Here is a 26,598-nt window from a genome sequence, read left to right as displayed (position 1 = left end):
GCCTTGACAGGCTGTAGGGGCAAGTGCTGTTAGCGAGTAACACCACCTATGAAAGGCCGGCACGGCACACGAGCGGGTGGGTGGCCAGCATCACGCCAGGCTGCCTTTGTCTCCCCAGTGGCGATGCTTGCACATCGCACCAGGTACTAATTTCAGTTTGAGTCGACCTAAGGGAGGCTCAGGACTGGTTTCAAGAAAATCGTCACTGGTGGTGGCCGTGAGTGGGAATCGAAGTTCGCTAACAGCTCCACTGCCGCTCACCGGGCGTGCCACACCGCCAGCTAAAACACGTCTCTGCACGTTGCCCCAGGGTGTGGATTGTCTCTCTTTCCCAAGAAATGCCACGTGTCCTGGTTTTGCTCCACGACTGTCCATCCTTATGTGGAGGATGAGGAGATAGCTGCCAGTCCTGGGAAAATAAATATAACATCTGTATATTTTTACCCGCTTGACAACAAGGCAAACTAAAACATATTTTGGCAGTTGTGTAGAAATGTTGACGTGTGGTTTCACCCCTTTCGCTCGGCTGTTTTTCAGATGCAGTTTGCCTCTGCCCATCATATGTCCCGAATTTTTGTACAAGAGGTGGCAACCCTATTCTCCCACCCAACCCCCACACACAATCCTCCAGCAAGCTAAGCACGCGTGGGCCTGGAGAGGGCCTGGATGGGCGTGACCACGGTGCAGACGACGGGAGTTGTACAGGCAGCAGAGGGCTGTGAAGACAAATCTATTGGGAGGTTAAGAACAATAAATAACAGTGCACTCTTACACACGCAAACAGCGTTGCAGATCTATTGAAAACAATCGCCATCAGCAGTGACCGCTCCGCGCGTCTCCGTTTCGCCGGTGTCAATTGTGCCGCAGTTCGTTCTGTCACCCGAGTCATCGTCTTAGCGCAGCCAAAGACCGCCCGTGCAATGTGAGTCAAATTCTAGCCTCTGGGAATTAACGTGGTCATCCTTTTCATGCAGTCAACGAAAAGCAGTCCAATATTGAGTCCACTGTTAGCAATACCCGACCCGCCCCCTGCCTCCCCGCACAATAATTATCAAGTCATCCAATCAGCTAAATAGACAAAGTTACCTTTTACATGCGCCAATTGCCGTGGGTTGGGGTCTTCCTCCGTGCACCGCGGTCTCTAACGACCTCACGCAACGATCTCCGTCTGCGTCTTCATGCAGACTCTGCCTGTCAATCGCCGCCCAGGTGTTTGGCGAGCAGTCGAAGTAATCGTCGAGCGTGAGAGTTATCGTCCAATCAGACGACAGCGAAATAAAATGGAAACGGCAACAACAACAACGCTTCGTTCACAAACATTTCCTTCACCCATTTCGCTCAACGGGAAGTTAAAACGTTGGCGTGCCGCGCGGCTCCGGTTTCGGAAGAAGAACTTCGACGGGATCGGAGGGCGGCCTGTTGGGCTTGCGTCCCTGCACGGAGCCGACATCCCGTGGCTGGCCCGTGTCCTGGAGCACGCTCACGTGGACGCACTCCTGGATTCTCGCGAGCACCTGGGGGCCTCGGTGGGGGGAGATGAGTGGCGACCGCCAGCGCCGACGACGCGAACCCGACGACGTTTAGGCCCGGAGTGAACAGAGGATGCTTTGTAGAGAAAACAAACTCGCTGTGCGTATTGTGCTCATTGAACGGCGCGTGGAATCTGTAGCCATCTAGGCTGGTGAGGGTTTGGCTGGTGAGTTTTGGTGAGTGAGTTTTGGCCGGTGAGTTTGAGGTGGTGAGTTTTAGGTGGTGAGTTTCAGGTGGTGAGTGGCTGGTGGGTGAGGGTTTGGCTGGTATGTTTTGGTGAGTGAGTTTTGACCGGTGAGTTTTAGGTGGTGAGTTTTAGGTGGTGAGTTTCAGGTGGTGAGTGGCCGGTAAGGGTTTGGCTGGTAAGTTTTGGTGAGTGAGTTTTGGCCGGTGAGTTTGAGGTGGTGAGTTTTAGGTGGTGAGTTTCAGGTGGTGAGTGGCCGGTGGGTGAGGGTTTGGCTGGTATGTTTTGGTGAGTGAGTTTTGACCGGTGAGTTTTAGGAGGTAAGTTTCAGGTGGTGAGTGGCCGGTGGGTGAGGGTTTGGCTGGTAAGTTTTGGTAAGTGAGTTTTGACCGGTGAGTTTTAGGTGGTGAGTTTTAGGTGGTGAGTTTCAGGTGATGAGTGGCCGGTAAGGGTTTGGCTGGTAAGTTTTGGTGAGTGAGTTTTGACCGGTGCGTTTGAGGTGGTGAGTTTTAGGTGGTGAGTTTCACGTGGTGAGTGGCCGGTGAGGGTTTGGCTGGTAAGTTTTGGTGAGTGAGTTTTGGCCAGTGAGTTTGAGGTGGTGAGTTTTAGGTGGTGAGTTTCAGGTGGTGAGTGGCCGGTGAGGGTTTGGCTGGTAAGTTTTGGTGAGTGAGTTTTGGCCGGTGAGTTTGAGGTGGTGAGTTTTAGGTGGTGAGTTTCAGGTGGTGAGTGGCCGGTGAGGGTTTGGCTGGTAAGTTTTGGTGAGTGAGTTTTGGCCGGTGAGTTTGAGGTGGTGAGTTTTAGGTGGTGAATTTCAAGTGGTGAGTGGCCGGTGAGTGTTTGGCTGGTAAGTTTTGGTGAGTGAGTTTTGGCCGGTGAGTTTGAGGTGGTGGGATTTGACGAGCGAGTTTTGTCAAAGGATGCAACGGGCCCCGGTGAGTTTAATGTGAGGCTAAGGTGGCAGTGGTGGGACCACGCTTTGACAACGAGCAACGCATAGCTTGATGAAGTGGAGCATTCCTCCCCCTCCAGCCACCGCCTGGCTCCTGTAGGACCTCGCCGTGTCGTAACGGCGGCCCACCTTCCCCTCCACCTGCGCCCGCACCTGGGGCAAGCACAGCCGGGCGACGGACATCGCGGCAGTGACAGCCAATTCCACCCAAATGAATTGTTGGACAGAGCGGATGGCAAACCTCAGCGTGGTCTCCCTGCACGTGCTCGTTCAGGTGAGAACCTGATGTCTCATCAGCTCGTTCAGGTGAGAACCTGATGTCTCATCAGCTCGTTCAGGTGAGAACCCTGCCAGCTGATGTCTTATCAGCTCGTTCTGGTGAGAACCTGCCAGCTGATGTCTCATCAGCTCGTTCAGGTGAGAACCTGCTAGCTGATGTCTCATCAGCTTGTTCAGGTGTGAACCTGATGTCTCATCAGCTCGTTCAGGTGAGAACCTGCCAGCTGATGTCTCATCAGCTCGTTCAGGTTAGAACCTGATGTCTCATCAGCTCGTTCAGGTGAGAACCTGCCAGCTGATGTCTCATCAGCTCGTTCAGGTGAGAACCTGCTAGCTGATGTCTCATCAGCTCGTTCAGGTGAGAACCTGCCAGCTGATGTCTCATCAGCTCGTTCAAGTGAGAACCTGCCAGCTGATGTCTCATCAGCTCGTTCAGGTGAGAACCTGCCAGCTGATGTCTCATCAGCTCGTTCAGGTGAGAACCTGCCAGCTGATGTCTCATCAGGGAGCTGACCGGGCGGCCGGATATGGCATCCTGGTCTGAAAAGCATGAACGCCCACAGGGTCCTTTCCAGGAGCAATCAACCAAGATACTCTCTGCCTCCCCGCCCCCCAAATACAATCAGGCCTACCCCAACCTCTATCACTACCCCTATCACTACCCCTACCACAACCTCTATCACTACCCCTACCCCAACCCCTATCACTACCCCTATCACTACCCCAGCCTCTATCACTACCCCTATCACTACCCCTACGCCAACCCCTATGACTACACCTATCACTACCCCTATCACTACACCAACCTCTATCACTGCTCCAATCCCTATCACTACTCCAACCCCTACCCCATCCCCTATCACTACCCCTACCCCATCCCCTATCACTACCCCTACCCTCACACATCCTTAACCACTCCCGCCTGTTAGCATAACTGGCACCATAACTACACCGCCACTCTTAATAAACTTCCGCTCTTTATTTTCACCACAATTGTCTTATTAGCTGTAAATCACCTTAGAATAAGGTGTTAGATATAAATCTATATCAGATAAAATAACCGGCCCAGCACTCCATATTCATAAACTCAACGTTTAAGACCTCTCCAGAGTGAAATGTGAGGTCTCGCCAACATAAATTATGAACGGGGTGGCACTGCGGTGAGATGCAGTGAGTTTCTCACAGCTCATAGCCTCGTAAGTTGCGAGTTCGTCCGGATGTTTGTGTATACTACACCAGAAGTGCGGGCAGTACTCCCATTATTCAAGAGGCCGAATGATGTTGTGACTGTTCGGCAATGCTGCTGTCTCTGAACTGAGACTGTTTCAAAATAAGAAATGGAGCCCGGTAGGCATCATCGTCAGATTGAACCGTTCCCGATGTCAGATGTTGGGATTTTTCAGGCCCAAGTTTTGGTTTCATTTTAGATTTTCACATTTTCGCCTTTTACATTTTTATTAAATGTGAAAAACTTTCGTTAGTTACACGCCGCATGTCATACTTTTAATTTGGCTTAAAGGTCAATCATTCGATTATAAAGAACGTACAGTTCCATCAGCATTTTTTGTAAACACATCTTAATATTTAAATAATGTAACCTAACCTGACATCACTTTATTGTAAATATTATATCTCGTGATGGCCCCTTTGGCACACCTTCAGATCGATCAGCAACAAAACGAATTCACATTATTAGAAAATCCGCTTACTAATTTGTCAGGTTAAAGGTGCGGAGAGATCTCGCTCGCCATCAAAGATGCATCTCCACCGACGGTCATTTGATGTCCGGTCGCTTCCACAGCCAACACTGACAACTTTAATTCCTGCCAACCGCCACGATGAATCTTTTTCTTTGCATTTAAATAAATACATCAAAATCCGGGAACAAACCCTCCCAGTAAACATGCCAACGTTGGGCTAACATCGCCACGTTGATGGAGCCATTGTTGAGGTGTGGGCCCAACGTTGGGCCAACGTCGCCACGCGGATGGGACCGTTGTTGCGGCGTTGGCCCAACGATGTCCCAACGTTCTGCGTCGACTGGCCTAGTGCCTGCGCATACTCGAAGTGCGCCCTTTGCCAACTGCTGAAGTTGTCCGCCTACCTTGTCGCACAGCTTCTGCACCTCCACGGTTGCATCCTTCCTTTCATTTATCCCCGCGTTCATCGGTCCCGACAGGCACCGCGGCCTTGCCCAGACTCTGGTGTTGATTAGCCTCTGCCGCTGGTGTCGGACACTTATAGCGGATAGCCGCATCACGCCACCACCCGCACCGCCTTCTCTAACCGCACGGCAATTACCCTGCTCGCCCCGCTCACCAAGCTCCACCCTGGGCCAATGGCGATGTGGTTAACGAGCAGCTGGTAAATGTAGACGAAATAGCCAGATATCCCAAGGCAAAATGTTTACCATATAGCCGCTTCTGCTGGACCGCCGCTGTCGGGAGGGCAATTCGCTCGATGTAACAGTTGGCGAAGTGCTACGTTCGGCTCGGAATTCCAACCAGCACCGTCGGGCCAAATGAAAAAGGTGGTGCTCGACACGCATTGTACTTTGGCGACCTGATCCACACCAAAAAATGTAATCATCAATCAGATTGACGTGTTCAGCTCGGTTGTTATTGTTGCCCTCCAGCCATCGCGCAAAGAGAGGCTTCCTTCGCTTTATGTGTGCTCGGATTGTGCAATTTCACGCTGTATATAAAACTTGTTATTTATTATATTCTTGGTTCTTTTGGTAAAGTCACGTAGAAGGGAAACAATCAAATAATAAAAATATAAAACAATAAAATTATCACGACGTTTCGACTGCAACACAAGCAGTCATCATCAGGTGTGAAAACCACAGCAAAAAAATTGAAAAAAGTGGCGTTTTTTTACGTTAGCACCACGGAGAGCGATTTGGCAGTTATTCAGATGGACGAGTCCATCTATGTTCGGAAAAGAAGAGGGGGGGGGGACAAAAATAATGGATGCGGTCTGAAAGTCACCGTAATCGTGAACAATCAATTAAGACCCGAAATGGTTGATCAAATCCTTCCAATGATTGCTAAGCCAGAATCCATCTTCTCGGTTGAAATTGTCTCTGTGTTTGTATATGTATATGTGGATAGCCTCATGAACGAATCTCTCATGGTAGCCAGATGGCTTGCAGAGAACCTCTGTCTTGGAGAAGTCAATGTCATGTGACCCTACTGAATTATAACAGTGATCTGCCACGGCCGAGGTGTTGGTCCTACCGTGTTTTAGGCCTGCTTTGTGTTCACGGATGCGGTCCGAGACATGTCGTTTGGTTTCTCCAATGTAACTACTATCACAGAGGCAACTTAGTTTGTAGACGCCACTGAGCGACCTGGCTATTCACTAATGATAGCCCAGCGAAAGTGCCTTCTGATCACGTGGACATTTGTAGCAGCCAAATAATCGAAACGCACGTTGATCCTAAATGTGTGTTTGGGGGGATTGGGGATTCGGCTGACCTATTTCTGCCCACCAATTCGCTACATTATGCGGGTTATGATACAGCGAATTAAGCTCACACGCGGCTATCCGACGGCACGTGGGAGACAGCACCACGTGAGTGCTGCACTCGCTGGTCGGGCGCCGCTGACTCCCCGTGCGGCTTCGCTTTGTGCGCAATTTTTTCGGAGAGAAATCTATGCCAGCCGCATGAAGGCATCCCTGTCAACGCCTTATCAGTGCCCTACCTTGTTACAGACCTTATTGGTCACCCCCTTTCAATCTCAACGTTCATCCTACAAAGTCCCATCGCAAGAGAGAAACACAAACAAATAGACACAGTGTTGCCCGCAATGAAACGGCTGTACGCCGTACGGACCTGAAAACTCAATTTCCCTGTAACAAGAATACGGGGTAAACCCGTATGGGTTGACACGGCATGTAAAGGGGAGGGAAAAAACCTGCACAGCAATTTATTATAACAAGTCCGAATCCACCCTTCCGTCATTTAGTTATTGGGTGCTAATTTGACATGGATTTATAATTCACACGAACCATCATCAATTGCAGTCCTGCCCTCTGCCAGGCGAATCAGGGTGTAAATTGTAGGCTGGGCTCGCCAATCTGTCGATTGCGCGATTTGCACTCGGCCTCTGTCAACGTGAGTCTGCAGTGACAATCCGACGGTGCACTAACACTGAACTCCTTTGAGCGGACGCGGTAACTTTAACATAAACGTGAGACGCAGATGCTGTCAACAGAACGGGCTGTTCAATGCCGTTTGTTGATCAATAAAAAAATCGCTCACCCAGCACTCACCATGTCACTCAGCACTCACCATCTCACTCAGCACTCACCATGCCACCCAGCACTCACCATGTCACTCACTCACTCAGCACTCACCATCTCACTCAGCACTCACCATCTCACTCAGCACTCACCATCTCACTCAGCACTCAACATGCCACCCACTCACTCAGCACTCACTCAGCACTCACCATGTCACTCACTCAGCACTCACCATGCCACCCACTCACTCAGCACTCATCATCTCACTCAGCACTCACCATCTCACCCAGCACTCACCATGTCACTCACCATCTCACTCAGCACTCACCATGTCACTCACTCACCCAGCACTCACCATGTCACTCACTCACCCAGCACTCACCATGTCACTCACTCACCCAGCACCCACCATGTCACTCACTCACCCAGCACCCACCATGTCACTCACTCACCCAGCACTCACCAAGTCACTCACTCACCCAGCACTCACCATGTCACTCACTCACCATGTCACTCACCATGTCACTCACTCACCCAGCACTCACAATGTCACTCACTCACCCAACACTCACCATGTCACTCACTCACCCAACACCATGTCACTCACTCACCTAGCACAGCACTCACCATGTCACTCACTCACCCAGAACTCACCATGTCACTCACTCACCATGTCACTCACCATGTCACTCACTCACCCAGCACTCACCATGTCACTCACTCACCCAACACTCACCATGTCACTCACTCACTCATCTAGCACAGCACCCACCATGTCACTCACTCACCTAACACTCACCATGTCACTCACTCACCCAACACTCACCATGTCACTCACTCACCCAGCACTCACCATGTCACTCACTCACCCAGCACTCACCATGTCACTCACTCACCCAACACTCACCATGTCACTCACCATGTCACTCACCATGTCACTCACTCATCTAGCACAGCACTCACCATGTCACTCACTCACCCAACACTCACCATGTCACTCACTCACCATGTCACTCACCATGTCACTCACTCACCATGTCACTCACTCACCCAACACTCACCATGTCACTCACTCACCCAACACTCACCATGTCACTCACTCACCATGTCACTCACCATGTCACTCACTCACCCAGCACTCACCATGTCACTCACTCACCATGTCACTCGCCATGTCACTCACTCACCCAACACTCACTATGTCACTCACTCACCATGTCACTCACCATGTCACTCACTCACCATGTCACTCACTCACCCAGCACTCACCATGTCACTCACTCACCATGTCACTCACCATGTCACTCACTCACCCAACACTCACCATGTCACTCACTCACCCAGCACTCGCCATGTCACTCACTCACCCAGCACTCACCATGTCACTCACTCACCCAGCACTCACCATGTCACTCACTCACCATGTCACTCACCATGTCACTCACCATGTCACTCACTCACCTAGCACAGCACTCACCATGTCACTCACTCACCCAACACTCACCATGTTACTCACTCACCCAGCACTCACCTTGTCACTCACTCACCCAGCACTCACCATGTCACTCACTCACCCAGCACTCACCATGTCACTCACTCACCATGTCACTCACTCACCCAACACTCACCATGTCACTCACCATGTCACTCACCATGTCACTCACTCACCTAGCACAGCATTCACCATGTCACTCACTCACCCAACACTCACCATGTCACTCACTCACCATGTCACTCACCATGTCACTCACTCACCATGTCACTCACCATGTCACTCACCATGTCACTCACTCACCATGTCACTCACCATGTCACTCACTCACCCAACACTCACCATGTCACTCACTCACCATGTCACTCACTCACCCAACACTCACCATGTCACTCACTCACCATGTCACTCACCATGTCACTCACTCACCATGTCACTCACCATGTCACTCACTCACCATGTCACTCACCATGTCACTCACTCACCATGTCACTCACTCACCCAGCACTCACCATGTCACTCACTCACCATGTCACTCACTCACCCAACACTCACCATGTCACTCACTCACCCAGCACTCACCATGTCACTCACTCACCCAGCACTCACCATGTCACTCACCATGTCACTCACTCACCCAACACTCACCATGTCACTCACTCACCCAACACTCACCATGTCACTCACTCACCCAACACTCACCATGTCACTCACTCACCCAGCACTCACCATGTCACTCACTCACCATGTCACTCACTCACCTAACACTCACCTTGTCACTCACTCACCATGTCACTCACTCACCATGTCACTCACTCACCCAGCACTCACCTTGTCACTCACTCACCCAGCACTCACCATGTCACTCACTCACCCAGCACTCACCATGCCACTCACTCACCATGTCACTCACCCAATACTCACCATGTCACTCACTTACCCAACACTCACCATGTTACTCACTCACCCAGCACTCACCATGTCACTCACTCACCCAGCACTCACCATGTCACTCACTCACCCAGCACTCACCATGTCACTCACTCACCCAGCACTCATCATGCCACTCACTCACAATGTCACTCACTCACCCAACACTCACCATGTCACTCGCTCACCCAACACTCACCATGTCACTCACTCACCCAGCACTCACCATATCACTCACTCACCATGTCACTCACCATGTTACTCACTCACCATGTCACTCACTCACCCAGCACTCACCATGTCACTCACTCACCCAACACTCACCATGTCACTCACTCACCATGTCACTCACTCACCCAACACTCACCATGTCACTCACTCACCCAACACTCACCATGTCACTCACTCACCCAATACTCACCATGTCACTCACTCACCCAACACTCACCATGTTACTCACTCACCCAGCACTCACCATGTCACTCACTCACCCAGCACTCACCATGTCACTCACTCACCCAGCACTCACCATGTCACTCACTCACCCAGCACTCATCATGCCACTCACTCACCATGTCACTCACTCACCCAACACTCACCATGTCACTCGCTCACCCAACACTCACCATGTCACTCACTCACCCAGCACTCACCATATCACTCACTCACCATGTCACTCACCATGTTACTCACTCACCATGTCACTCACTCACCCAGCACTCACCATGTCACTCACTCACCCAATACTCACCATGTCACTCACCATGTCACTCACTCACCATGTCACTCACTCACCCAACACTCACCATGTCACTCACTCACCCAACACTCACCATGTCACTCACTCACCCAATACTCACCATGTCACTCACTCACCCAACACTCACCATGTTACTCACTCACCCAGCACTCACCATGTCACTCACTCACCCAGCACTCACCATGTCACTCACTCACCCAGCACTCACCATGTCACTCACTCACCCAGCACTCATCATGCCACTCACTCACCATGTCACTCACTCACCCAACACTCACCATGTCACTCGCTCACCCAACACTCACCATGTCACTCACTCACCCAGCACTCACCATATCACTCACTCACCATGTCACTCACCATGTTACTCACTCACCATGTCACTCACTCACCCAGCACTCACCATGTCACTCACTCACCCAACACTCACCATGTCACTCACTCACCCAACACTCACCATGTCACTCACTCACCATGTCACTCACTCACCCAGCACTCACCATGTCACCCACTCACACCTGTCACAACCAGTTTTTTTAATGTCATTTATTGATCAGCTAAACCCACACCCATGATGTTGTGGGTTTTAGATGAGTGCCTCCCTAATTCCATGCAGGTCGTGGGGGTTATTTGACCATACTTCACCATACTGGTCACTGCACGTTGGTGGGGTTGGTAAGAGTGCAGTACACCATATCGGAAGTGCGGGGGAAGGACACCAAACAAAACACCAACAGACGCTCTCAAGAAATTACTTTTCGATCGAGATTTAAAAGTGCTTAGCCCAATGGTTTCCTCATATCAGAAGAGTGTTCCAGACAGCCCCAGAAGCACAGCTAACTATCCTGGCTCCATCCGGCCTAACCTAACGAGTTTGGACATGTCGGATGATTAGATCATGGGCCAGTTTCGCAATGATTCATGCAGGGCGTTTTTCAGGGGCCTGAAATTCCATTCATGATTTTCAAATTCCCTGCACAACTCCTGCAGCAATGCCGCCCCCTCCTGATTTTTCTAGATATTGTTTGCGTGATGAGCGGGTTCCATCTCACCCACCACTCCGCCCACCTTACCACCCACTCGCCCATCTCTCACCCAGCACTCACCTCGCCACCCACTCACCATCACCAAGTCACAAACCACGTGTTGCTTTTTTTAAAGCCATTTATTTATCAATCAGCTAAACCCACACCCACGATCCGCAGCCGAACACACTAGGATAGTACTTCAGAAGCTCCCAAGTTAATACATCTCTCGTACAAAATGAACGTTTAGTGCAGTTTCGGCCTGCGAGTTTTTCCCTTAAACGCGCAAGACCATTTATAGACCGCGTCATTCACTGCAAAGGCCAGGCCTGCTCACCTTCAAGAAATGTTTTATTGTTTGCATCGTTCTCCTCCAACGTGTTGGGACCTTTTTAGTAAAAACTGCTCGACCCGAGCTCTAAATGCTCCGATACTCGCATTGTCTCTGCACTGTTCACCTTTTTGCGTTCAACACCGGTGGTGAGACACGGGCCTAAAGAAGGCTGTCTTCCCGTGTAGGCCAATCAGTTTCAAAGACAATGCGTATATTATGAGAGCATGGTTGATTGCATGTTTTGCCGCACGTGTGGTTCATGCAGACTTTGTCCCTTGCAAAAGGTTTTTATTTGGTGTTTGAACATCTTAACGCCTCTTGTTTTATTGTCAAAAAGTGTATAAAATTCATCTTAATTGTCATGGTGTTTTTATCTATACATGGAACTCGAGTTCTACGTATCCTTTTTACCCGTAATTTTCCACAATGCATTTCTATACGCGGACATTTGGATGAATTCTGCCAATCGACTTCTCCAAATCTGTCAATTCGCAGCGAGCAGGAAAAGTCAATTTCGCAAACGCAAAGACGGCGGGGCATGGAAGAAGATATCAGACGAGGACTTTGGTCCAAATTGTTAAGTTTGTCTTCTCGGAAAATCCAAAAAACGTTGAGCGTGTCCAGAAACCCGCGGTGGCGGCCTGGTTCCCTGTCGCCACGGCATCACGACGAGAACAAATAAACCGAGGCCAGCACAAATGAACGTCGATCACACCGTGCATTAACAATGGGGAACAGGCCGTCGTTTACACAATCGCAAGAGTCGTGGTCGTGGTGGTGGCAGTAACCGAGCGGTCGGTTGTAATGCATTTTGCGTGCTCTGTTTTGGCGAGCGAGCGGGCACGTGCACGCACGTGCCCGCGCGTGCGCGGGCACGCGCACGCACGCGCGGGCACGTGCACGCACGCGCACGCACGTGTGGCCACTGGCAATTCCGGCTCAGCCGAAGTACTTCAGCTCGTCGCCCAGCTGCTTGGGGTGCTCCACGCTGTGCAGGCTGCGCTTCTGGTTTGTGTGCGGCAGAGGCTCGTACACGCGCAGGTGAATGTACTCCTCGTTCCCCACGTGGACCTTGGGGAGGGCGCGGTGGCGGGTGGTGGGAGGGTGGCAAGGGAAGAGCGCGGGGTTCACCAAACGAGGCGAAGGCAATGTCATTCCAGCATGGCGCAGGGGTTCGCAGGTGCGCAGCACAGCTCTCGGATGCGTCGTCGGGTCATGACGAGTGTCGATGGGCACGATGGGAATTAAAGTAAACAATTTTGACGTGTTCAGTTCGGTTGTTATTGTTACCCTCCGGCCATTGGGCAAACACAGGCTTCCTTCGTTTTATGCGGGCTCGGATTGTGCGATTTCACGCTCTATAGAAAACAAAAAAACTACTTTTATTTTACCAGGTTAAGACCCACTGATCTATATACCTCTTTTTTCAGAAGCGACCTGGCAACAAATTGGCTCATCACCACGTGGAAATTGTAACACATTCTCCACACTCTCAATGTGGAGGGAAAAACCGGAGGACCCGTAAAACAAATCTACGTGAACACGGGGAAAGAGACACCACAAACTCCAAATATACAGTGGGTGTCAGGGTCGGGATTGAACCCACGACCTCCTCCAGACCGGGCAATAGAGATAACATCTGGTGCCACCCTCCCCACCCGTTACCCACGCTAGATTGCTACGCCGCTGCCCCAGCCACGACAGGCACGACCCGACCGAGATTGACAAAGCACAAGGACCGGTGGTTTGTGCCAATCGCGACATCGTTCCGCGCGACGCTGTGGGCAGGGGGCGGCTGCATGCCCCATCTCACCTTGATGAAGTAATTGGTCCCTGCCACCACCTGCGTGGTGAAGGTCTTCGCCTCAAAGACGGTGAACTTCTTGCCCGTCTTCTCTTCCGCGTGTGACTTCATCTGCGGGGTGGCGATAACAAACCACTTTCTCAAGAATGCGTTTCACAACTTTTAAAAGTAGGGGTTTTGTTTTGTGGCCGGAATTGATGTTGAAATCGGGGCAAGTTTAGCATTAACGGATTTACGCAGACGTTAATTTATGACCACTTTTCATGGGTGCGTCCCGTTCCAAGCTCGCTTGTTGTTCCCGGCTGAATGTTAGTCTTTTTTTTGCTCAATAATTTTTGACGAATATCACCGTCCCTTTCAAATTTAGATTCCAGCCGTGCTTCATCGGCATCACGAGAACCGGTAGTGTCTCAGGAAACAGGACGCTGTCTCTCTCGCACACAAAGCAGCCTCATGTTGGCGCACAGCCTCTGGTAAGATATGACGGAACTACAGCCTGAGATCTCTTCCATTGCCTCTTCTCCACACTCGACGAAGAGTTGCTGTGAAGGCACGTGCCATGCTGCGTAGGGGAATTCGCTGCACGGCAGCAAAAACAATATTTTTTCTATTCGAAAACAGAGGTTATGTTTGGATAAACCCACCACCGTCCCGACACAGTCGATTAGTAAAGGTTTGTCACGTAAACAAAATGTGCCAATTAGTTACTACTTCAGCACACCGGTGGAGAGTAAAACATTTTAATTCTCAAAAGTGGAATTTGTGCAAATTTTATGACAAAAAACTTACGTATTAATTGTTTGTTTTTTGTGTGTGCAGTCAATCAATGGTGACCTGGGGACCTGGGTTGAGACCATCAACGAACCACACCTGAGATTCCAGTTTAATGACAGGCGGCTGAAACCAGGATTTGACCCCAGGGTCTCGGCGGTGGTAGCTCTGACCCCCGAACCGCCTTGGATGTTTTGGATAAACAGAGGGCTTTTATCGGTCCGTTGGCTTTTAAATTCAGATTTTGAAAGAAGCCACATCAGAGACCAACTCCTTTTTCCTATTTTGGCAACTATGTATTGTGTAAAGCCACGGAACACATATGGTCCTACTCATATAAAACAATGCATCCAAAGCGTGTTGAAATGCAAGCCATGAAAAATATTACCAAAAAGCAAGTGATGGGTTATTAAAAATGGCCATAATGGGGACAAAAATAGTGTTAAAAGTAGCGAGTTTAATTTAACAAAAACTGATTTCAACTTTCAAAAAAATAACTTTTGCAACAAATTGGAACCAATTCATGCAATGGTTAAAAACGATTACATTTGCGATGAAGCAAGAAGAGGCCCTGGTCCATCCATGCCCATCCAACCGATCAGTGGAAGCGCTGTTGTCAAGGCGGAAAATATTCCTCGACTCATATCCCAGTATCTGATTAGCGCTGCGAAGGTGTTTTATGTTGTTGCAGGGATAGAAGAGTATTATTGTTTGTAGGCCGTTTCAAAGCCCCAGACCTCATTTGGCAGCGAGCCGCGTGAAATAACCCGAAGGCTGTGGTTTCACCAACCGCTCGTAGATGAAGTGTAAGAATTAAAGAGTTTTTTTAATTACATTTATGAACCCATCTAAGCCACACGCAAAACCAGTTATACAATGACCGAGATCAAGTTTGAACAAGTGATGAAAGACATTTTAATTTACCACAAACGTTGTACCCCCCCCCCGCAAAAATCAGGTAAATAATTTTTATTTTTCTTCATTTCGCCCGCTCGTGATCCCGACAGCAACGCGCCCGCCCAGACTCGCACCAACAAGCGCCAGCAGCAGCAGCAGCAGGCGGCGATCAACACGATGGGCGCCACCCCACCGGCCAAACGCAAGCCCCGGGGGGCGTCCGCCGCGGTCCCCAACGCCCTCCGGTCTGTGAGCCCGCCCCCCAGGCAGTGAATTTAACGTGTTTATGTAATTTTTCAACTTTTTAGGAATTAGTGCCCCGAGTAGCTCTCCCGACGAGGCCAATCGATTGACCACTAGTTTTGTTGTCGGTAAGGCAACAATACTCGTGTCGCTACGCGGGGTTTCCCACCCCGGGGCAGTGATGGGACCCCGGGGTCCCGCCAATTGCTTCAATTGCACAAATGTTGCGAAACTTCCTTCCCCGTAGGCGTCGAGGTAGCCACACCCTGGCTCATCTTTACGGGGATAGAGTGTTGCCCCCTCGCACGTTGTGTGTTTTCTCCAGGTGCTCCTGCTTCCTCCCACGTGTATAAACACTCACCGTTAACTTTCTGAAAAAATGTATATCTTTAAATAAAAACCAATGCAGGACCCTCTTGAAGCAGGCTCCTACGACTGACTCTCAGCGTTACTTTCCTGGGTAAGCCATTAAACGTTATTTTATAAACCATTTCATTCGCTGTACTGTACATAGGTAAATGTATGCAAAATAAACACAATAGCCCCACCATGGAATTCAATATAAACTGACACATTACAGGTCTTTAGTCATTGTCCATACTGCTATGCATCCTATTGTCTACTGAGGCTCAAACCCTCCTTGACTTGGGAAATGTGATGAATTCTGGGTGATATTCGGTCATAGGCAACGCATAATTCTATATATATACAGTACTGTATATCATATAAAATCAACACGTACGCTTTCGCGACCAATATTCATAATAAAGGTTTTTGGGTTAGATTGCTAAAGTAGAAATGTGTCGTAACCCTCCGCCACCCGACACGGCCAATAATGTTTGTCACGTAAACAACGCGCCAATTAGTTACAACTTCAGCCCACCGGTGTGCTGGAGAGTAAATCCACAACATTTACAATTTGTACTCAAATCTGAATAAAACCTTTCTTATGACTATAAAGTTGACCCGAATTGATAATGGCCGACAAAGTATCGTGGGCATTTAAGCACCTTTGTCAGTGCCTTCCAAAGACAACATGCGATTATTAATTATAACTCCTATAAGAAACAAGCTTCCGTCTATGCGATGAGCCCTCGCTTGGGACACATCACCACTTTCACTTCCTTGTTCGCCCTATGCCTTGCCTGGTGGCACTATTCTGTAATAATAAATAAAAAACGATTATAGTACAGATTTTGTTTCGGTTAGATCGCTTGAATGTGTCGTTAAACCCCACACAAGCCAATGAGTAAGGTTTTTCCACGTAAACAGAACGTGCCAATTCGTTACTAGTACAACACACTGGGTGCGTTAGAGAGCTAAGCCACAACATTTACAATCCGAGTACGACGATCTCACCCAAAACAAACCTGTATTATGGATATTGGTCGCGAAAGTCTACGTGTTAAACTATAAAACAATCGTAAACGTGTGGTTCTCATCAGGCCTCCGTGGTGTAAAAGTCTCCAACTCTTAATCCACCCATCTCTTTGGCATATTTACGTGGCATGAATAAGGGCCATGGCTCGAAACGTCGCCAATCCCCCCCCCCCCGTATTTTCTTAAGGCCACAAAGTGTTGTTGTTGTCGAGAGACGCGTGTTTGTTATGCTGTGTTGGCTACGATGATGGAGCCGCCGTCTATGGATCTCTAGCGCCGGGACCGGTCCCACGAACCCAGGCGAACCCGAGTTCGACTCCAGGCTCACGACCGCCACAGCCACGGCCGACAGCGAATGCCCGAACCAGTGAGCAGTGGCTTGGGCCTCTTCCCCTCGAACGAACGAGCGAGTGGAACCTGCGAATGCCCGAACCAGTGAGCAGTGGAATCTCGCTCCTGTGGCGTGAACGTCGCCACAGGAGCGAGACAAAGGCGGCCGGGCGCGGTGCCGCGCTTCGCTAACCACACTTGCCACGACAGTCTGCGAAGGCTGCATAGGGAGAAGGAGGACTTGACGAGGAGGACTTGACGAGGAGGAGGGGGAATCTGTCTTTGTGACAACGCGGGGCCTTGACAGATGTCAGAACGCGGGGCGTGACGATGAGCGCAGCGCGCTGGGGGTTGAACTCTCCTCACCTCTTCGGCGATCTTTTGTATGTCCGCTGTAGCCGTCTGCACCTTGTGAGTTCCTCCACACAGCATCTCGGCTCGGCTCGGTGAACGACTCAGGCGAGAAAGGCGGAACAAGAAGAGGAAGGAGCGGCGTCGTCAGCGGATCAAACCTCACGAGTCTGACGTCGATCCGGGGCCGTGGTGGCTAATTCATCACCCCGACTCCTCCTCTTGCACCTCCTCCTCCTCTTGCACCTCCTCCTCTTGCACCTCCTCCTCCTCTTGCACCTCCTCTTGCACCTCCTCCTCTTGCACCTCCTCCTCCTCCCCACACTCCGCTTGGGGAGGAGGGCAGCCGGCGTGGTCTCGCATGGAGGGGCGGGGGAGCGGTGGCGCAGCGGTTAGCGCGCTTCGTAAAGCTCAGAATCTGTGTTTTTCCCATCTCTCTCTTTCATACGTTTATATTACTGGAGGAATCCGAAAAAGCTACAAAGCTCTCTCTCTCATTTTTTTCTTCTCACAGATGTCAGGTAGAAGGTCTACAGGTCAGAACGTTTATATTGGAGGAATCCGATGAGCTATGAAGCGCTTTTTGTCCGGTAGGGGAGGGTCAAAAAAGCTACAAGAACAAAAAATACCAAAAAAAATGCGATAGGGGTGCAACGTATAGGAACGGTAAACGAATCGCCTAAACAAAATATATAAAAACACAAAACTAAACTTTCAACAAATTTGACCCAGGCAAAGCCCACGGATACATCAGCTTCGCTAGCAGCGCGACTCAGCGCCTGCCCTCGGCGAATTACCCGAACCGGTCCTGGGGCCTCGCCTAGGTCGACTCAGCCCTTAAAATGAGTTAGTTACAGCACACGGCGCGCTCGTGTGTTCACGTCGACACCTCGGAGGGAGACAAAGGCGGCCGGGCGTGGTTGTTGGCCCGCCAACCCACGCCAGGGCCCCATTGTCCAGCAGGACACAGTAGGCACGGTGCCCAAGGGCCTGCGAAAAACTCAAAAGGGCCCACAATTCTGTTATCGATGAAAAGAAACGGCATCCTTTTAAAGCCGCGTCATCCGATGCGATAATCATAGTACAAAGGAATAGTTGAAACATTTTCGCTTGAATCTTTTTTAAATCTCAGTAATTTCAAATCAAATCTGCTCATCTGTGGCACACAGCGCTCTCTCTCTCTCATCGATTGATGGCACAAACTGAATAATTAAGAGATATCATCAGCAGTGACGACGTCTGTCCAGTGGCTGGCTGGACGATGTACCGCATGAAACAAGAAGGGTCACGGCAGTGGTGGTAGTGACATGGGGCAGCGGCAGTAGCAACTGCGTACCGTGTCAACCCGTACGGTTTACCCCGTATTATTGTACAATATTTTAATATTGTAAACTTTGTGTAAAAATGGCCCATAATAGGAGCATCCTTGTGCGGGGAACCAATTAATGCTATTTCCATTCATTCTTATGGGGAAAATTGATTCGGTGTTCGAACAAATCGGTGTTCGAACACGGTTTTGTAACGAATTAAGTTCGATCTCCGAGGTACCACTGTCAATGGAAATTGACTTTTCAGGTCCGATACGGCGTACAGCCGTTTCAATACAGACAAAAATGTGTCTATGTGTTCATTTGCTAATTTTGCAATAAAAACAATCTCAAAATGGTCATCTCCGGTGTTCATCTCAAATGGTCATCTCATGAAAAAAAATATTTACATGACTCTGCCTCTGTATAAATATCTTTACTCAAGATATCTTGGTTAATTTTTTTTTAAATCATACAACCAAAAAAAACACATGGTCAGTTGTTTTATTCTTCTCGTGGCCCCCTTTAGTTTCGTAGGCCCGAGACACAGTGCCCGGGCCTATTGAATAACACGGCCCTGGCCTAGGGCCCTGGCCTAGGGCCCTGGCCTAGGGCCCTGGCCTAGGGCCCTGGCCTAGGGCCCTGGCCTAGGGCCCTGGCCTAGGGCCCTGACCCGGCCCTGCGGCCTTCACAGCCGCTAAGAGCACTTGCCCCAGTGAGTCTGTGAAGGCTACACGGCACCCAGGGGGAACTTTGTCTTTGTGGTTCACGTGACCAGGAGCGCGCTTAGCCCCCGCCCCCTCCCTCGCCTGCTGGTGGGAGGGGCGACGACGGCGGGCGAGGGAGGGGGGGTGGTCGCGTGGGCGGGTCACGTGACCGCCGCGCGCGTGACTGCTGACTCATCATTGTCGGAATCAGCTGACGCCAGTTTCTTTCATTCATTCATTCTGTCATTCATGAATTCATTCCACTTGTTTGTACGAGCCAACCTCGCTCGAGGTCCCCATTAACTCGTTGAGCGGGAGGGCCCTTGCCAAGCTTGTGGCAGTTTGGGTGGCGACGATTGCTGCGGCGACAGCCGTGACGGCTGTCCCTGTGCACGAGAGATACAGACAAAGGTTCCCCGTGATAGACTCTAGCAGACTGTCGGGGCAAGTGCTGTTAGCGAGCACCTATCAAGGTCGGAACGGCACACGAGGGGGTGGGTGGCCAGCAACCACGCCCGGTTGGCTTTGTCTTCCCAGTGGCGATGTTTACACATCGTTTGAGGCTGAGTCGACCTAGGGGAGGCCCACGACCGGTTCAGAGAATCGTCACTCGGTGTTGGCCGTGAGCGAGAATCGAACTCGGGACGCCGGGTTCGTAGCGCAGCGTAGCGCTAACAGATACACCACCGCTCACCCACCCCTCACCGCTCACCCACCGCTCACCCACAGCTCACCCACCACTCACCCACCCCCTCACCCACCCCTCACCGCTCACCCACCCCCTCACCCACCGCTCACCCACCCCTCATCCACCCCTCACCCACCACTCACCCACCCCCTCACCCACCCCTCACCCACCCACTCACATCTTCACTTTCATCAGCAAGCGGCATTACCACCAGCAGCATCATTCACAAAGACAATGCAGATGCTGCTGGCGATAACCATGATCCTGTTGATGTTGCTGATAATTCTGCTGATTTTGTGCCGATGACGCTGCAGAATATGATCTTTTCCCCCTCCATATTTAGAATCAACATCACGCGTTTAGAGTATTTGGCTGCGATACATTTGCACCCGATGAGCCACTTCGTTGAGCTACCATTCGTGGCCAGGTCGCGTCTGACAAACGGCATCATCGGCAGGAACAACTCCAGGGTGAATTTTGATTTAAAGCTTTCGTGACTGCAGGGATTCATATTATTGGTTCTTTCGGTAAAGTCACCACGTAGAAGGGAAACAATAAAATAATAAAAATATAAAATAAAATTCTCACGACGTTTCGACTGCAACACAAGCAATCATCATCAGGTGTGACAACCACAACAATAAAATTTTAAAAAACATTTTTTGCCACTTTTTTCAAATTTTCTTGTTGTGGTTTTCACACCTGATGATGATTGCTTGTGTTGCAGTCGAAACGTCGTGAGACTTTTATTGTTTTATATTTTTATTATTTTATTGTTTCCCTTCTACGTGACTTTACCGAAAGAACCAAGAATATGAACTCCAGGGTGGTTCAGATGTCTTGTGAACCCCCATTACATTCTGGAAAACTTAACTTTATTTTTGTTACAAAAAAGTAAGCTTCATTTAAAACAGAAATGAACTTGTTGTAACATTCTGACCTGCCCCGACTTGATATCTGCGAAAAGATTTGGAGTCACTAGACATATGGACTATCGTGTGAATGTCACTGCTGATGATGCTGTTGCGGACGAAGCCTCTGCAGTGTTAGGGTATGGGCATCGTTCGTTATTGGGCAACGTTCGGCGATATTAGTGTGAGATTTATTCTGAAATTAGGATAATGAGCGCTTTAATATAGCAGTGTGATTCATGCAAACTGCATGATCACAACTCTGCACAATCCGCAAGGCGCCCAGATGAAAGGAATTTCACAACATTCATGCGGTGATCGAACGATTTTTTGTTCAACAAGGGTAAAGCTTACCGAGTTATAAAATTGAACCTTATGGCGGGACCGACAATACGTTACTAACATTGTACATTTTATGGATGTACTCTCCAACACACCGATGGGCTGAAGTAGTAAACTAATTGGCACATTTTGTTTACGTGACAAACCTTACTGGGTGTGTCGGGTGATTGGAGGGCTTTGTCAGTTAGATCGCGTGATCTAACTGACAAAGCCTTTGATATGAACGATATTGATCGCGAAATCCGACTACGCGTTACACATTCGCCTCGTGGAACGTTTATCTCCGAGTTGGGAGCAAATTGCTCTCCGAAGGATTCTCCGATCACCTCCGACAGCGCACGGCGTTCAATTTGCAAACGCCACCCTCGAATCATTCCACACACAGCTCACCAACGAAGGGAAACTCTCCACGTGCCTCGAGACAACTGCAGGGGGCTACAGTTTTTGACTAATCCCCTCCTGCCCCCGAATCGTGAAGACCACGATCGCATTGACTGGCGTTTAGAATCCATGATTTCGTTTGCCCTCTGCCAGCTTTTACGCTCGATTTAACCTTGCTGGAATCGCTCAAGTGTTTAGAATTATTATGTTAAGGATGATGATGATGATGATTTGATTTGTAATTTGTGAGTTTTGCGGGGGAGGGTATGCAGAGTGGAGCGGTAGAGTACGAATCCAGCCATCTGAGTTCGATTCCTGCCCACGGCCAAAATCAGTGATAGCGATCATCCGAAGCGGTCGTCCTGAGCTTCCCCTAGATACTCAAACGTGTACCTGGTGCGGTGTGTAGGCATCGCTACTGGGGAGACAAAGGCGGTCGGGCGTGGTGCTGGCCATCCACTCCCTCGTGGACTGTTCCTTCACGGTGCTACTCGCTAACCACACTTGCCCCAACAGTCTGTTCAAGGCTATACGGGGGTTCTGTGTCTTTGTGCAGAATGGATGGTAGGCGGGGGGGGGCTATTGTAAATATCTGGGCGATGGGAGATCGATAGCGGAGAGTCGCTTCAGCTGCCCCGAACAGGTTTAAGGCGGTTGGAGAACTAATCAGCAGGGGGGTTGGGTGGCGATAGGGGGAGGAAGGGGGAAGGAGGAGGGGGAGGAAGGAGTTTGGAAGGAGGAGGGAGGTGAATGATCACGAGATGCCGCACCCCAAAAGGTCGCAGAGAGGCGTCGCGATGGGCCCTCCGTTGTTGTTCGGCTGGAATGTTTAAAGAGGCGACCCCGCCAGCTGTCTCTTCCTCATTTGGAATGAATAGAGGCGGCGTGTTAATGCGACCTTACACGCACGGACCCCTCTTTCCTCCGCATGTATGTCTGTATGTGTGTGTTGAACTTCTTTCACACCGTACGTCGTCAGCCATGCTCATCGGAGGTGCGGGGGAAGGACAACAAACTGAACACCAAAAAGCAGTTCTGAAGAAGTGACTCTTTCTTCGTTGTGTCGGACGATATAATTTTGCCCAATATCGTAAAGATGGGTAGTTCGCCGGTATTTTATTGAAATAACTTCTTACACACCGTACGTAGCCAGCCGTGCTCATCGGAGGTGATTCGAGCAAGCCTGATGCCGATGAGACAAAACGAATGTCGACAACGGCTCCTTACTCATTGTTTTTTTCGGTAAAGTCACGTATGTAGAAATACAATAAAATTATATTAAAACGCCTCCTTGCCTGTAAGATGCAGCAGCTCGATGAGACACCGTGGTGTCAAAATCTGTCCACAGTTTGTTGCTCGTCTTGACGCAATGCTGCTGGAATTCTGCACTGCCGGTGCGGCTGATGGAGTGTGTTATGAAACACTTAATATATTAATAATAGGAGGTTTCCCCTTTTTTTCTGGCAACAAAACTGAAACCTGTTTTTTTACAAGGATTCATGTCTGCATTAACCACAATACCTGCAGTCAAAATGCAAACAAAAAAAACATACCATGATAATATATGCGGCATTGTCCTTGAAACTGATTGGTCCACACCAAAGGACGACTTTCTTTTGAGCCTCGACCCAATTGGTGCTCGACCAGCTGACGCCAAAAGGCGTTACACAGCTCAAATACAATGCACTATCAAAGTAATGAGGGCTCGGGGTGAGCATCTACATCATTAGACCTCCTTTGCCAGTACCAAAATGTAATAATAGGGTTTTTCCCCTTTTTCTGGCAACAAAACTGAAACCTTTTTTACCCTATTATTACGCTTTGGTACTGGCAAAGGAGGTCTAATGACTGAATATATTGTTCTGTGTGTTTTAATGTGGAGAGGCGGATGCGTCAAGGAGACATTGCTGGCGTATTTTTTGTTTTGTTCCTTAATCCGTGGGGACTCTGGACGATGTTTCACCACCGCAATCCTCTCTTGTTTCGAGAAGGGCAGAGCCATCGTACCTGTTTGGCAACACTCTCCTACGCAGCTCCGTCACGGTTCGCTTGGCAGCAGCACAGCGCGAAACATCGTCAAGTGAACCTCCGGTGATGGACTACAGCAGGAGAGGGGCCATCTGGTGATCCCATGTGGCCTTTAGTGCGCCCCCTCCCCCCCCCACAATCTACCCATTTTAATTGTTTTGGTTTAACACGTATGCTTTCGCGACCAATATCCAAAATACAGGGGGGGGGGGGGGGGTTGGGGGGGGGGCTGGATCGCGTGAATAATAATGTGTCGTTAAACCCGCCACCACCCGACACAGCCAATTAGTAAGGTTTGTCACGTAAACATGCGGATTCGTTACTCGTACAGCACGCCGGTGTGGGACAGCCTGCCGAAGCTAGTTGTAACTACTGGCGACACGTCGAACTCAGATTGGAAATGTTGTGGATTTACTCTCTAACTCACTACTGGTGTTGCTGTACTTGTGACGAATCGGCAAGCTCTGTTCACGTGACAAACCTTACTAATTGGCCGTGTCGGGTGGTGGCGGGTGTTACGACACATTTATTTTTACGCGATCTAACCTCCCCCCCTCCCCGATATTATGGGTGAATTATTTCGTCTTGCAGGCGGTGTGGCGGCACTCACACTGATGATCTCTTATCGGCGAAAGTTGCCTCCCCACTGAGTGAAGAACTTCAGACGACAAGGGTTGTCGAAGTGACGTTTACCTCGCTGCGTGGCGTTAAGTAAACGTCAGACGTCGTCTTGTGTATTGCATTTGCCCTGTACACGTAAGAGTTGGAATGGTGAATTCCTGTTGTTCTGTTTGTCGTGACCTGCTGACCCGCTCCCTGACTGGACAATCTGAACAATATCTTCATAGCTTATCGGATTCCTACGGTATAAATAAGGATTCCGATTCTCGTGTCATTCGGAGTGTTTCTGTTATTATTATTATTATCCAAGGTCTCCGTTTGATTCAAAACACCATTGTGTGTGTGTGTGCCGAGCCAAGCGGCATCATCGTTTAGAAAATGCAGTGTCCTCCCAGTAAACATTCCAACGTCCAGTCAACGTTGACCCAGCAACGTGCCATGTTTACCACGCTCAGAATGCCCACGAGGCTTTGTCAGCGAACGCAATCTGCGATGTCGGTCAGCCACGCCCGCACCTCGGGCTATCGCTCGGCTCGTCCGCAGCTGCTGGACAACAACAACAAATCAACAACAAAGTCGCCGGCTCCGTTTGGAATCCGCCGGAGCTGTCGTCCCAGACGAACGGCGTTCGGACATCGAACCCAGACGGGTGGCAGAGCACGAGGAATCGATCCCCCCGTTGATGATGACGGCAGCAGCCGTCAGACTCCGGCTTGACACGTGCCGATTTGCGGAATGTTACTCCGCAGTGGCGCTGAAGATGATCATGAATGACTTATCCAGGATAGCCACACTGAGTCGGAGAGTGTTTTTATTTTCAGGTGGTGTTCTGCTGCATTGGATTTGCACTTTAAAATGCTATTTAGTCATTTCCTGAAGCGTTGCGTTTATTATGCGAGTGGGAGGGAAACCGGAGGACCCTGAGAAAACCCCACGCATGCAACGGGGGCAACGCCTCATTCCCGTACACATGTCAACAGATGGCGATGAGTCCACTTGATGTACTGCCCTCTTCTGGCGAGCCAGGGCATGCGCCACCTTCTCGACCCCCGCGGGGAGGGAGTTTGACAGCCCATCTGTGCAGTGATCCACTAACCCTCGCTGTTGCTTCCACGGTGCTGGGATACAGGCAGCCACGTGCATAGCCACCACCGCGATCACCAGACAATTTGGACTTTAAACCCAAAAGGCTCTCTCAGTGCTCAAACTCAAAAAGAAAATGTGTTGTTGCCAATATCAAGATGATAAATACGGTAATGGCAATAAGCCAGGTGTTCAAATGTCCAAATAGCAAATAGACACCCATTATAAATCATCAAGTCCGCATTAATCACACATGCTTTGTGATAAAATATGTGAACAAATGCGTTGCTAAATGTATGTACTGTCTGTTGAACTTCTTCTGCACCGTACAATGTAGCCAGGGCCGTATTATCCAATAGGCACAGTAGGGACTTGTCTAGGGCCTACGGAAACTGAAGGATCTACGAAAAAAAAACATTACACCGTGTTGTTTTTGTTTGTATGTATGATACAAATAAATTTAACCGATATATCTTCTTGAATAAATATATAGCAAGGATAGTCACAGTGTAAATACAAAGAGGCAGAGTCGTGTCAATCGGTTTTATTTCATAATGTGAGAGAAATTAACACCGGAGACGAACTTTTCGAGACTTTTTTATTGCAAAATTATAAAATAACACCAATCAAATGGTGTTTCTCGCACATCAAGCGGGTAACAGCGGCGGTAGTAGTAACGTGGGGCAGCAGTACCAGCTGTAGAAAATCATCACTGCTGGCTTACGAGACAGAAGTGGCCGAGAGCCTACAAGAAGAACCTTAATCCGGCCCCGCTTGGCTGGTCTTCTCAAGGAGCAATAAACCATCATCACGCTAACTCCCCTGGTCATCCTCTCAGCAGCAGCAGCGGCGCCAGCGGCTGTTGACGAACCATCGAACTAAGGGCGGTCAGCTGCATCGCGCAGCGCTTTCAGACGCTCTTCTGCGCCCATCTCGAACGCGCTTCCTTCCCATGTTAGGCAGCCACTGGAGCTGCGGACTTTTCGGTTGAAAAACTAATTTTTTCAGAACTGTTTTCTTCGT

General features: G+C 49.8%; 1 protein-coding gene across 2 annotated transcripts; it reads right to left on the bottom strand.

Moving 5' to 3' along the window:
• Nucleotides 1–12,115: 12,115 nt before the first annotated feature.
• LOC116955488 (cystatin-B-like) lies at nucleotides 12,116–17,717 on the bottom strand. Of its 2 annotated transcripts, XM_076053340.1 has the most exons (4): nucleotides 17,523–17,717; nucleotides 13,545–13,646; nucleotides 12,651–12,802; nucleotides 12,116–12,588 (listed from the first exon to the last, which is right to left on the bottom strand). In XM_076053340.1, exons 1-3 carry the CDS (start codon nucleotides 17,586–17,588, stop codon nucleotides 12,671–12,673), a joined length of 300 nt encoding a protein of 99 aa, XP_075909455.1. In that variant the 5' UTR covers nucleotides 17,589–17,717; the 3' UTR covers nucleotides 12,116–12,588; nucleotides 12,651–12,670. The 2 variants fall into 2 exon arrangements, with proteins under 2 accessions (XP_075909455.1, XP_032832493.1); XM_032976602.2 differs by having other exon boundaries at nucleotides 12,116–12,802.
• Nucleotides 17,718–26,598: the final 8,881 nt, after the last annotated feature.

Source organism: Petromyzon marinus, chromosome 60 (assembly GCF_048934315.1).
Source record: "Petromyzon marinus isolate PM22_M1 ecotype Great Lakes invasive population chromosome 60, UKy_Petmar_22M1.pri1.0, whole genome shotgun sequence".
In the NCBI taxonomy this organism is placed as follows: Eukaryota; Metazoa; Chordata; class Hyperoartia; order Petromyzontiformes; family Petromyzontidae; genus Petromyzon; species Petromyzon marinus.
Note: the sequence above shows the minus strand (reverse complement) of the source record. Positions and strands in the feature narration are given on the sequence as shown.

Coding starts and splice junctions, on each gene's coding strand:
- LOC116955488 (XM_032976602.2), bottom strand. CDS start 17,588: ATGCTGTGTGGAGGAACTCACAAGGTGCAGACGGCTACAGCGGACATA. Junction 13,647..17,522: donor TACAAAAGATCGCCGAAGAG/GTGAGGAGAGTT, acceptor GCCACCCCGCAG/ATGAAGTCACACGCGGAAGA. Junction 12,803..13,544: donor GGACCAATTACTTCATCAAG/GTGAGATGGGGC, acceptor GCCCTCCCCAAG/GTCCACGTGGGGAACGAGGA.